At 39.1% G+C, this 14,479-nt stretch overlaps 1 protein-coding gene across 5 annotated transcripts in view; it reads right to left on the reverse strand.

Annotated features, from left to right (window-relative positions):
• DCLK1 (doublecortin like kinase 1) overlaps nucleotides 1-14,479 on the reverse strand; it is a 518,012-nt gene that overhangs the window by 200,031 nt on the left and 303,502 nt on the right. For 2 of the 5 annotated variants that reach the window (XM_082246215.1, XM_082246216.1), the window contains exon 6: nucleotides 9,833-9,927. In XM_082246215.1, coding sequence (XP_082102341.1) covers nucleotides 9,833-9,927 — 95 coding nt within the window. Of the gene's footprint in view, nucleotides 1-9,832; nucleotides 9,928-10,821; nucleotides 11,110-14,479 lie in introns of those variants that run through there. The other 3 variants (XM_082246217.1, XM_082246218.1, XM_082246219.1) reach the window with 3 other exon arrangements.

A 14,479-nucleotide genomic window follows, 5' to 3' on the forward strand; every position in this document is an offset into this window, starting at 1 on the left:
ATCCTAAATGTATTAATCACCCATCTCCTCTCATCTCCATCCTACAAATACATCTGCGTCCTCCCCTTCCCCACACCAAATACATCTAAAATGCTAATGTATACACCCATGCTCCTTATTCTTGACTTTGTAACACTCTCCTCTGTAGTCTTCCAACAAACAGACTGGTACCATGCTAATCCATCCTTTACTTGACTTTGCTGGATGTTTCCATTTCTCTTCTGCAATGCTCCTTTGTGCTAGCCCTTCTACTGGCTGCCAAGAACATTCACTCTCTAACTTTTATAATAATTCTCTTTGCAATTTAGACCCTACATTTACTTTCTCATTAATTTATAAATAACGTCCCAAATGGAGCTCATGACCTTCTTCTCTCCTCTACCTTAAACATTCTCTCGCACTACCACATCAAGAACTTCCCACAAGCCTCTCCTCTTCTCTGGAATGTCTCCCAAATACTGTTCAGAGTTCAGAGTTCTCCCCCACCACTTTAGACAACCATACAATGTACGCCAAGTTATTCTGAGCCTTATTGCTTTCTCATCTGCCAAAGCATACACTATCACCGTATATAAAGCTTACTCACTTTCTTACCTTTTGCTTGTTTAGTGTCAAAGCCCCATAAATTGTAAGCTTTTGTGAACAGGGTTTTCTCTACTGTTTCTTGTTATTACTGTATTTTCAGAAACAACCGTATGTACTAGTCTGAAGAACACCATATTAATGTAATTACGTAATTACCTGTACTACCCGCCCTTGCAGAATCTACTACATTGCACAGCACCACTGGAGCTTTATGGTACTATATAAGTGTACCATTAAGATGTCCATATATTGACTACTTACTGGCTTTGCAACACCCTTTTTCGATTCTGTTGACAATTAGGCAATTATTAGTAAATAGTCATAACGCAAAACCTTAACGATCTTTAGGGTTTTTGATGTCATTACCATATAGGCCACCCACCATCCAGACGTCATTCGAGAGGACCTAGCACTGGACCTCCTGGAGCATACAGAGAGACTTTTACCTCCTTTGTAGGGACAGTGCTACTCTCCACAAAAACCAACACTAGGTTGTGTGTACCATAGCCTTATACTTATTCACAGCCTACCAGATATAAGTCACACAACTTTTTTTCACCAAAAGTTTTTTTAACCACTAAAAAATAATAATCATATACTACGCCATAAAGTCTCTCACGTGTTTCTCATCTTTATATTTTTCTGTAGGCAATTCTGAGTGTCTCTCACTTACACTCTAGACACCACTAAATAGGATGTGAGTTAAAAGGACAACTCTCTCTGCAGAATCAATGTTACAAATAAAATGGGCATGGTGGGAATGAGGAGATGAGAGACACCACACACTACTAGTTCGACAGGTGGAGAGAAATGTGAACAGCCTCAGCCTTGCACTCCTCAAACGTCCGTGAGCACCTTTAGGAGCTCTAAAAGTGGTTGTGAAGTATTGTGAGGCATGGTGGGAAATCTAGTCATACAGCGGCTATATCTATTTGTGTGACTACTGTATGACTACTTTTATTGTACCTTGCACTGTTTGCCTTCAAGATTGCAAGAGGGCCATACAATGTACATTTGGACATACAGTAAATCTCTGCCTGGGAGTCACAGGCACAGCATGCAACCCACTGGCTTTAGCCTGACAAAATTATTGACAGGATGAAAACGCGGTGCCTGTTTGCAGATATACGCACATCCAAGTGGTGCATGTGTACAGGGATGTATGCACTGCCACATCTGCAAACAGTCATTTTACTGCCAATTTTGGTGTCTACCACAATCTATCTTCTACTGGTGACTACCCAGAGTGAGAGGCTTGCAGCATCTGTTGACATGACTCGGCATTCCTTTGAATGATTTGTCTTGGAACTATGTCTTTATCAAGTCACTTAATTGCAAATGTAATTTTATATTTTATACTAATTAAAGTGATTTTACCTGAACTGTCCAGTGTGCTCTATTTCTGTTTTTATTGATCCAAGCCCATGCAGGGCCGTCTTTAACACAGGTCAAAAGGGGCAGCTGTCCCGGGTACAGACATTGTTGTGGGGCCCAAAGCAGCTGCCCTTGAGTCCACACTGTCTGCAAATAGCTGATAAGTGGATTCAGGAGGGCCCATGAAAAAGTTTGCCCAGGGTGCAATCAATATTAAAGATGGCCCTGAGCCCATGTCAAGTATGCTTACCTGTCCAAGAGTAATAAGGCTATTATTTATGTTGACCAAAACAGCCTTTTTTGTGTCCCTGATTGTGGTTTCACCTTCTTTGACTTTCTTGTCTTTGGTATTAAGGCTTCTGTTTACTATTTCCCTTTCCAATGAGAGTGTCTTAGTAGCCAGCAAGGTTGATTTTACTGGAGATGATGATGGTGGATTGATGGGGTTTACACCTTAAGAAATATGTATCCTCAAGCAAAAAAATAAAAAATAAAAGGTAAAGCTAGTTTCAAGAGGTGTACAGATATAATATTCCCTAGCTAATAAATAGATATATCCTCATTATTGCTTTTACAGGGGACTTTTACTTTTAAAATAGTATAAAAAGGTTTACTTTAAACTAAAAAGGGCAATATGTCTTACAATGAGTCCTAGTCAGGCTTTATAGTCCTTGCTTGTGGAAAGAAAACATAATGTAAACATATTTTTAAAAGTGGGCTAATTTGGTAATTTTTATGTACAGATTTTCAAGAGACTTCAAACAAAAGTGTGCGCTGTTCAGTGGGTCACTTTGTGCCCAAGGTGAATCTGAGAAAACGTAAAAGCTGGAAACTGAATTTGCTTTTACTTAGCGTTTGATGTTTCCAGTGTGTCACGATAGAGATCTGTGCATTAAAAACAACAACTAGTAATAGCATGTCAACACAGATTACAGGGATGTGTGCATTCAGTAAAAGTAAATGCTTTAAGTGCTAAATTGGGCTGGCCAGCCAGAACTATACAGGACTCAATTAGTAAGGTAGTGCAAAAATAATCATAGCTATGGCATGAAACTAATCAGCTCAAAAAGTCTTGATCCAGCAGAGCTGGAGATGGACGTCTTACTTCCTTATGGTGGCCATACACTATACGAAAAATCGGCCAAAACTACTGGAGTTGCTGAAGGCAGAAAACTGAGAAAAGAGATGATATTTTATAACTTTTTTTTCTAAACCATACCACATGGAAATAACTATTAACACAGCATATTTCTTTCCTAAATTACGTGTTTTTCCCAGTTTTTAATGAGTTTTGATGGGGAAAAAACAAGTACATTTTCATTCACTTCTGAAAATGCTAGTTGCCTGGGCTGTCATGTAGACCTCCTTTTGTCAATACTTTGAGTCACTGACCTTGAAAAAGTATGCAGATAAAGATTTTACTCCTGATCTGCTTGGATGCAAAATGGATGCATTGCATTTTCTAATTGGACGAGGTGCAAAGGTGAGGCGATGATGTCACACTCTCCATCTCGTCCTATCAAAGCACCCTCGGAATGGTTCTTGAGCTGAGCAGCCAACCTCCTGTATACACAATGCATAAGGAGATCACTTGAGTAGTGATGTCTACTTCGGTGATTCCCAGCTTCCAGGAGCATAGGCCAGGTATGGTATATAAATAGTTACATTGGTCCAAGCTGGACCAATATATCTATGTAAAAATATACAATGCCTGGAATTCTTTTTTAACTTCATTAACTTTAACCTAAAAATAATCGAATGTATTTGGTCTGTTACAATACATGCAGAAATATATAAACAACAACCCCCTCCCCCACCCATGTTATGCACATGAGGAGAAGGTATTCTGTAGTCTTAACACACTTCCTGTTCTAGGGGGACAACACTGCTTCTTCATTGATTCAGTACAGTGAGTAAGTGTTGTCACTTTAGGATAGGAAGTTTGTTACTGGCAGGATCACAAGGTGTCCTTAAGCCCCGGTTCACACTAGGGCGACCTGTGAGGCAACCTGGTCATCTCACAGGTCGCCGCAGGTCGCCTCCCATAGGAAAGCTGCGGACCCGTTCTAATAGGAGCGACACAAGTTGCTCCGACCTAGAAAAAGGGTCCGGAGCTTTTTTGGGGCGACCAGGAGGCGACCGCCATAGACTTCAATGTTATGAAGTCCGTGGCGGCCGCTCCGAGGTCGCGGCGCGCTGCTCGCACCGCGATCTCGGAGGTCGCCCCTGCAAGTAGCGTCGCTCATATGTGAACCGGCGCTTAGAAGCCTCTATTTATCTGTACTCTAATGATAATACAGCTATATTTAGAAACCATAAATATAAGATAAAGTCACACCAATACAACTGATTCTAGTTCTTCATAGAGATGATCAATCAGATTAATATTTTAATAATGTAACTTATCAATGATAAAATCAAATCAGTACAAAAAAATGACATTAAAGGATTATACAAAAGCAGATGCAGTTTTTACTGTATCTATTTGTTAATACAATCTTACTACAGTAAATTCTCGTGTAATAAGTATTTTATTGATGTGAGCATAGCTCCAACCTTTTTAGTTTTGGATAACGAGGGAAATAGCTATAACCTCTGTCAGGGTTTTATCGCTATGTACATATAGAATAGATTTCTCATGTCAAGCTCTTACAATGCAAAGGGGGTTATTTACTAAAACTGAAGTTTGCAAAGCCTAGTAGAAACCAATTCGCTTCCAGGTTTTATTGCCAAAGCTTAACTGAACAAGCTGAAGTTAGAAGCTGATTGGCTACCATGCACAGCTGCACCAGAATCTGATTGCTCCAGTTTTAGTAAATCTCAAGGTGTCACCAGAACAGAAGTGGAAACACAGACTGCAATAAACAACTGACAGAGAGTCTAAAGCCTAGTACACACGCAACGATTATCGGCCGACCGATAGTCCGACTTTTGTCCAAGTTGTGTTTTGTTGGTTGGAATGTGCCTAGACTGCACACAAATTTTCTTGGCCAACAAAATTCTACTTCAGAAGTGATGTCATGTGTTGGTTTGTTTTCTTTGTGTTTTTTCTTCACTGAGCATGCCCAGACCTGCTCATCAGATTTTTCCCTGTCGAAATCTGTACTGACTGCACGAAAATCGGCCGTTGTGTTGACGGCCAACAAAAATTTTATAGCCTGCACATCAGATTTTTTTCGGCCGAAAAGTCGGAGTTGGTTGTCGGAAGCATCATACTAACAAGCCGAAAATCGGCAGATCGGACGTTGGCCGAAAATTCCCTGCCAATTTTCGACGCGTGTATACGGGGCATAACCCTTCTTCACCTTCAATACAAATGGCTCTTTAGGTGTTTATGAGATACTTATTTCACTTCCTGTTACAATGACGGGAGACAGGAAGCAAACGAGAATCTCCCCAAAAGGGATAAAAATAGCACTAAACATTTGAAAGGGGTTCCTCACTCTATTCAAAACTCAGAATCCCAAAAAATGATTTGGATGACATAGTGCTTTACGTGAATTGTTTACTGCAGGAAAAATATTCTCATTCTACAAATACATGTCAGATATAGAAATCCTTAACACCTATGAGACATGCTGCATTTGATCTGACACTTTCTAATAACATGAGTGAAAGAATCTATCTTGTAAATAACCCTTGAATTATTTACAAGGCTTTGTAAAACCCAGTCTGGAGAACTTCTTTATGATTGAATATTATCTTACAGTTTGTACTTGTACATAGAAAATGAGGAAGTTACTGTAAGCTTAGCTCTGACCACAAGATTGCAGCTCAGAACATTTACTTAACTGTAAAAATTAGTTGTTTTTATATAACTAAAGATGACATATATATATATATATATATATATATATATATATATATATATATATATATATATATATATATGTGTGTGTAGAAGAAATGGCTTTAGTTGGAGAATATGCTCTTGTGGTCACTGAACACACTCTAGGTAAAGGGGAGCCTGTCCTTGTATATCCTGTTTTTTATACCATATAATACTGTATGATACCCCAAAATAAACAAGTAATACTTTTATGACACACAGTGTTTGGGTCTAATGGTGTTGCTTCCAAGGCCTTGTATATATCTGGGTGGGGCAGAATGGAGAAATGCTGGCAATTAAGGTAATTTAATAAGAAGTAGTAAAGGTGATAATTAGTAACAGAACAGGAAAATAGAGTTACTAACAATGAGTAAAGCTTTATGATTTTGGGATATAGTCCAATCATTTTTTAAAATGATTTGAGCTTCAAAGCCAAACTCTGGGCAAGAAAAATTGGATTTAAATATATTTCTCAATAGTCACAAACAATATAAATCCACTTTGCTTGAACCAAATGCCCTTGCAAACACAGATATCACCCTGCAAAAGTGATATATTGAAATGATTTAACTACTTTTGTTCTGCGAGTTTAGTGGATCTTAATAAGGTACCTGTAGATCTTATTGGGGCTTAAAAATCTCTGTGTGGGTCATCTGATCTGCATTCAGCTTCTTGGTCAATAGTTCTGCTCTCCCCTCTTGAGGTTCCTTAGTAGCTGAAGAGGTAGTTCATGACAACGATGGGTCAGTATAGACTTTGGAGGTAGGAAGAGGGTAATGGCTGTCCACCAGGGAAGGCGGTCAATATGTACACTTTAGAATGCCACAGTATTTGTGGCAGGATTCCTTGGTTTTATTTAAATACAAAGCCAAATAATAGGACAAATGCATGCAAATTTACTTTTCCCCTTCTATGGGTATAAGAAATAAAATTATTAAAATTCATTGAGGTCTGGCCAGTAAAATCTGTCACCCCCTTCTCATCACAGACACCCCCCCTCTTTTACATTTCAGTCCCCTTCACAACTCAGGCCCCAATGCAATTACAGCCTCCCTCCTCACATCACAGCCCCCTGTGCAATTACATACCCCCCTCACATCACAGTACCCCCTTATGCCATGCCCCCCCAACATCACAGATACCACCTCCCCATATCACTGTCCTCCCCTTACATCACAGCCCCCCATGCAATAACAGATGCCTCCCCACATCGCAACTCCCCTCTTCCTCACATTAAAACCACCTTGCAATCACAACTCCTCTCCTCCTCACATCACAGGTCCCCGTGCAATAACAGACCCCCCTTACATCACAGCCCCTCTTTCAATCACAAGCCCCCCCACCCCCTTACATCACAATCCCCATTGAAATCACAAACCCTCCTTCTCACATCACAGCTACCCCACATCACAGCTCCCCCCTATCAAAACATAGCCCCTCTTACATCAAAGCCCCTTTTGCAATCACAGACCCCCCACACATCACAGCTCCCCCCTCAAAAAAAAACACAGTCCTCCCTTGCAATCACAGCCCCTTTTATTAAACCAAAGTCCCCATTACAGTTACAGACACCACAGGTCTGCACTGAGGACGGGAGCTACCCGACTCTTTTTGGACTTCTAGGACTGCCTCGCGTCCTAGCAACTCATCACCTGCATATTAGTTTGAAATTTTGGGGAGCTGCCTCCCTCCATGCAGACCTGCGGTGCGTCTCGCACTTTGCTCTACTGAAGGTTTACCAGCAGAAGTGGTGGTGGCAGGCAGGTGGGCGAGTAAACACAGAAAACAAGTCCTGCCAGGTTGTCCAGTTGTGCGGCCCCTGACAGATAGGATTGTCACTTGGTCCACTGTGGTTCGCCATTTGGTGATATCTGCTTTAGAGTATTTGTCTCAAAACTGCAGCCCAGGAGCCAGATGCAACCTTTTTCTTGCTTTTATCTGGCCCTTGGATCACTATTCTTCCCATTGACACCAATGATGGGGCATCACAACTCGCACTTATACCAATAATAGGTGACTATTGCTCCAAATAAAACTAATGACGCTGCATTGTTTACTATGGCAGACACATTTTCTACTTCCATTGACCACAGACTGAACTCCCTAAAGCCTGAATGACAGTAAAGTGGCCCAGTGTTTAGAAAGTTTGGAGACCCCTGGTTTAGAAATGTGAGCATGTTTCCTGACTTCCCATGCTCAAGTTCTAAGGGACTGCAATTTTTTTTTTAGTTATTATAAATGTGTTGTCCACTGTAAAAATAACACATATTGGTACCCAGTTCCCAAATGCTCATGGTAACTAAACAGCGGATTCATGCCTGGATGATTTCATTCATTTGAATGATTAGATCCATGAAGATATAACAGTGCTTGCAGAGCTAACTGATATCTAAACAACCAGTTTCCTTGTGCAATATCCCTTCAGGATTTAGTGAACTGAGGGGATGATGGTCTTCCTGAAACGTAACTGTTTTTTATAGCTACGTATATAATTCTAACCATAATGTATGTTCTGCAACCCTGCTTGATCCCCACCAGTTGTCTATTTCCTAACAGCATATCTCTAATCATACTTTTCTTGTTACTTATGCAACTTCCATTCTAGCAAACATGTATTGCAAATCAAAGTATACTGAACACAGAGGTTTTAAAGAATGAGAGCATCATTACTGAGAAGAGGAACCCAACCTCCCAGCTGGATCCTTTTTTAGCATTTCGAATAAATAAATGGTCTTTCACATCCTGGAAACTAGTACTGACATAACATGTAGGTTGCCATTGCTGAACTCTCCATTTGAAAGTTATTGACCTTGAACAAGTATGCAGATCAGGAATTCTGACTGACCTCACTTGGCAGCATGTGTGTGTTCTGAATCAATGATTCAGAAAGCATGGAGATTAAAGACAACCAAGCAACTAGCATTTTCAGAAGAACAGCAAGCCATCCCCCATATTTCTCTTAGTGTAGGTTGCTTTTATTAGCAATGAAAAGAACAAGTGTTATATAAAATGCAAGAGGAATGTTAAATAATTTGCCAGTGAAATGAAAGCATTCAGGCAGATGTTCTGTATTGTCTGTAATAAAACTAAAATGCTTTACTAAAACACATTTCTCAAGTTTATGGTCCACTGCACCTGTGCCAAGTCATTACCATCCAGGTGCGCTGGGTCGTCTTGCTTGCCTGCCAGTATATTGGAAAAAAAATGTCTATGTTATAAGCAGGACTTAGCTTAAAGGCTGAGCTTCACCCAACTTGAGGAAAAGAGAAAGTTGGAGTGTGGCTTATAGTTAATTAGTGCATTCACTTTTTTTCTTCTGAAGATTAGATTCTGTTTGTTATGGATCTCCTCTATTTAGTTCATGCTAAACAAAGGCAATATATAAACCTTGCCAAACAAAAATCCCTGCCCCAGAGGGGCTTACAATCTAATCACTTTCTCACAGCCATACAAGCAATTACATGGTCACTCTATGACCATGTTGGTCAGAAGCCATTTTACTAGTATCTTTTTTGTATTTTGGAAGAAAACTGGAATAACCAGAAGAAATCAAGTACATACAGCAACCAGACCCTCCATCTGATACACCTAAAACTGCACTAAAGCAAAATGGGAATGTTGTTTCTATGAGCAACAAAATAATTTAGAAATTTTAGATAATTTGTCCTTTAGTATCAATAAGTCACAGATCTTTACTTAAAAATACTCATAATAATTAATATAACATGTGATGATAAAGTCGTTTCGGGCACTTGCAACATTGCAATTTTTATTATGTTTTTGGGAATAAGAAGCAAAAAAATCCTAACAGTATAATGGTTTTCCCGTCTATTGCACTTGTACTCTTGTAATATATAATCTCCTCTAAAGATATGATGTGTGAGTGACACATTAAGGTCAACTGAATAATTGATCCTTCTCCTTCTGGCAGAATACACCCGTGACTGACACATGACAGTGCCAACAGGAAGCAATGTACTGAAAGTCATTTAATCAAAAGACACCGAGAAGCAGAAAAGTGGAGAAAGAAAAGGAAAACTGTACCCTCTGTTTGCGCAGGCTTCCCGGGCTGGTTGGTGATGGGCTTGGCGATTTCCCAGAGCGAGGAGTAGAAAGCTGGCTCCCCGGGGTCCCATTGACTGAGCAAAAGAGATTAAAAGAAAGAGTTAATGTAAAAAAATGTGCAGTCCTTATCAGAACATCCTTCAAATCATTGAATGTGCACATAATGTCTTATTGTGACTTCACTGTACTCATTTTTACAGCAAACGTCCATTTGTATATCATTCCATTGAAAAGAACCACTGCAGTCTGCACAGCAATAAAGGGAAGAGGAGAAAGCTAAGCCTTTATCCCAGCAAAATCAATGCTGCATAACACTCCGCTCTAGACAAATGAAATCGTCTGGATGCCAGCACTGCCTGCAAAGCTGTTCAGCTTCAGTGATTTATAGAACTGTCAAAGCCAAGTGCATCTGTAACTTGCCTGCAACTTTACCAAGACTAGAGGGTAAAGAGGCCACTATTACACAATTATAATATACTTATTAACATCACAGGAGGTCCTATCATCTAAGTATATAGGATACCCATGTCCACCTAAACATATGCATCCTAAAACACAATAGATTCATTGAACTGTACAATTGCATCTTAAATATAATTATTGAAACACAAAACAAGTATGTTAAAGACATACAATATTAATTAGCTACTAGAACTGATTAGCTGACGTTGCTCTATGCTGCTGCTCAGTTCATTTAGTAAGTGCTATAGCTATAAGACTGTTACATTTCCAATAGTCGTTGACTTGCTGTCAATGCACTCATTCATGGCATTGGCTACTGAATACTCTAACAATTAAAAATAAATATAAGCTTGAACAATATCAGCAGTAAAAAGAATGAATGATGAGAATGACAAAAAAAGATGATAAGGTTGCTAAGGATGATATTCACAACCATTGTTTGTTCAAGCTGGACTGTATTGATAATAATGATTTTTTATTTGTAGAGAATAAGGCTTTGAACTTACCTTCTATAAGCTCTAACATGGATAAGGCTTTAGTGATTAGACAGGTAGTATAAAAAACCAATAAAACAACAATAAACAGAAAAAAAAAAAGAAAGGCTGCTTTGTAGTAAAGGAAGATGTGGCACAGTGGAAGAGAGGCAGTGATTAGTTATTGGAGACTATGCTGTTCATACAAGGAACAGTGTGAGATGCAGGATTCAGAAGCAGATGCTTTTAATGCGTAAGCCTGACGTCTTGCAGGCAGCAGTGGGAGGTGCAGGTGCTGTCTTAGGGCTACATCAAAGGTGTCAGTTAGGGAGAATGCTGCTGTTATTGGAAAGGAGAGCATCTCCCCACTCTCCTACTCTCTCTATAAACCCCCCAAAGCCAAAGAAATTTAATAAGCTGTTGTGAATCATTATAGGGCACTTCAGAGAGGGCAAAATACCAAATGACTCATCTGGAAATTGAAAAGACAATAACTCTTAAAAAAAAAAAAAAAAAAAAGCACTGATGACTACTGAAACATCAAGAGCAAATAAAAAAAATCCATTACAGTGACTCTTTACTGCTTTCAGACTTCAATCACAATGCTAAATGATAAAATTGCAGTAACTGCCTTGGTGATTAGATTACAGAAAAGATAAGATACAAATTGCATGAACATACACTGCACTGGGAGAATAATATCCAAGATTATTAATAAGGCAAAGAGCAAAGTGCACGGTAATCATTTTTTTTTGCACTATTCTTTATCTCTGTAAGGTCAGATCGAATTGATTCTGAAAAAAAAGATCATTACTGATCTTTTAATTGTAAATAAATAAGGCCATGTGTATTATGTCCCATTTCTATTCACATTGTCTGAAACTTCATTTGAAAGATAAATAAAGGTAATGCAGGCAAATACATAATCCTGTCCAAAATGAAAAATGAGGTCTGGGTAAACACTAAAATGGCATTTATGCACAAGTTCTTTCTCCTCAGGGCAAATAGCATTCAATCAACTGCAACATTTAGTGACGATTACTTGCTGCATTGATACAATGGAGACGATTTATTAAAGGAGTCATTTTCACTAAAGCCTGCACCCACCTTAATACCTGATCAGGTTTAAGGCGAAATTAATATGAAATTAACAGGTGATAAAAAAACACTCCTTTAAAGTGGTTGTAAACCTCAGACATTAAACATTTTTCAAATATATTCCTCTATAGTGTGTACTTGTCTCAATTAAGAGCACCAAGTGTCATTTCTGTCTGCTGCTTCGTTCCTCTGCTATCAGCATGAATTACTTCTGACAAGTTTTTCTGACACCAAGAGAAAAAAAGTGACAGGGGAGGGATCTCCAGCTGATTGACTGCCTCAGCTCTGATCCTGTGTGCTGTGTGAAGGGGGTGTGTCTCTTCCCTCCAATCAGCTTTCACAGCTCTCCTCACTGAGCTCTGCAGAATGGAGTTTCAGCTTTCCTTACCCTTTTTTTCTGAAAGCTCAGACAAGCTTTATAAATTCTGCACTTTGAATGCATATAGAGAAGAAAAGACTGCAGATAAACAGGTACAATTCATGTAGGAGGATTTGTTTAATTTCTGTGTATCTCCTGAGGCCAGATACTTCACTGGGTATATGTATTGGTTTACAACCACTTAAAATAAACGGCACCTATATACAGAAAGTTTGGATGGAGCTAAAGGTGATAACATACTGTATGTCGGTAAGTATGTCAGACTAAAGTGCAAGCTTTTGAAATACTGTTGTCAGCTATGTTGTGATACCTGAAGACTAATACGGTGAAAATTTGCATTTCCACAGATTAAAAATGCTTAACCACTTGCCGACCGCCCACTGCAGTTTAACTTTGGCATGCTGGCTCGGCAGTGCAAAACGACGTTGGGGTACGTCGGTCGCGCAAATGGTGCTAGGGGGCGAGCACACGCCGGCAGTGGCGTGCTCCCACTCTCACTCCCACTAGGCAGCGGGGATGCTGATCCATGGGACCGGCAGCCACAATTGCCGCCGGGCACCCGCAATCGCTTCGTGCTGAGAGAGAAGGAGAGTCAGCTGTTGTAAACACAGATGACCGTTCTTCTCTCTGAAATGATCACAGAGCCCCTGTTATCTTCCTATTTAGGATCAGAGGTCTCTGTGATCATTTTACAAGCCCATCCCCCATACACTTAGAAAAAACTCCCCTAGGCTCACACCTTACCCTTTGATAACCACTGCGTTAACCCTATTCCCTGCCAATGTCATTATTAAAGTAACAGTGCATATTTTTAGCACTGATTACTGTAGTACTGTATCACTGGTCCCCCCAAAAGTGTCAAAAAAGTCAGTTAGGGGGGTCCGATCTGTCCGCCACAATGTTGCAGTCCCGCTAAAAATTGCAGATAGCCGTCATTAGTTACTAGTAAAAAAAAAATAATAAATAAAAATGACATAAATCTTTCCCCTAGATTGTAGACGCGATAACTTTTGCGCAAACCAATCAAAATACGCTTATTGCGATTTTTTTTACCAAAAATATGTAGCAGAATACAAATTGGCCTAAAAGGATGAAAAATTAGATTTTTACATTTTTTTTGGGGAATGTTATATAGCAGAATGTGAAAAATATTGTTTTGCTTTAAAGATTTGTCGCTTCTTTTTTGTTTATAGCACAAACAATAAAAGTCGCACAGGTGATCAAATACCACCAAAAGAAAGCTCTATTTGTGGAAAAAAAAGCAACTTAAAATTTTATTTCGGTAGTGTCGGTTGCCTGCGCAATTTTCCGTTAAAGTAACGCAGTGCCAAATCGCACAAAATGGCCTGGTCATTCCGACCCAGAACTGATTAATGTAGAATCTTGTAATGTTATAAATTCTTGTATAATGAATCTTTTGAGTTAGCCAATGAAATATATCACTTTAATTCTGGGTTTTTTATCCTTTTTTTTGGAGGCTAACAAATTACAGCACTCTACAGTTAACACACATACTGTAGTGAATCAAACTAAAACTCTAGGCAAACTCCAGTCCCACCCCATATGGTCTCTCACATAAAATTTTATACCATTTTTTGTTAAATACCACACATTTGGCTAAAAAAATCAGGCTAGCCTGGCTGAAACAATGTCCTATATTGCCCCCTTCCTGACCAGGCCATATTTTGCAATTCGGCACTGCGTTACTTTAACTGACAATTGCGCGGTCCTACAATGTTGTACCTAAATAAAATTGATATCCTTTTTTTCCCACAAATAGAGCTTTCTTTTGGTGGTATTTTATCATCTGTGCGATTTTTATTTTTTGCGCTATAAACAAAAAAATAGCGACAATTCTGAAAAAAAAAACAATATTTTTTACATTTTGCTATATAACATTCCCAAAAACAAAATGTAAAAATCAAAATTTTTTAACATTTTAGGCCAATTTGTTTTCTGATACATAATTTTGGTAAAAAAAATCGCAATAAGCGGATTTTGATTGGTTTGCGCAAAAGTTGTTGCGTCTACTAACTACGGGAAAGATTTATGTAATTTTTATTTTTTTTTTGTAATGGAGGCGATCTGCAAATTTTTGCGGGACTGCAACATTGTGGTGGACAGATCGGACCCCTGACTGACATTTTTGACACTTTTGGGGGGCCAGTGACATTACTACAGTAATCAGTGCTAAAAATATGCACTCTTACTGTA

This window comes from Pelophylax lessonae, assembly GCF_965119305.1.
Source record: "Pelophylax lessonae genome assembly, chromosome: 2".
NCBI lineage: Eukaryota > Metazoa > Chordata > Amphibia > Anura > Ranidae > Pelophylax > Pelophylax lessonae.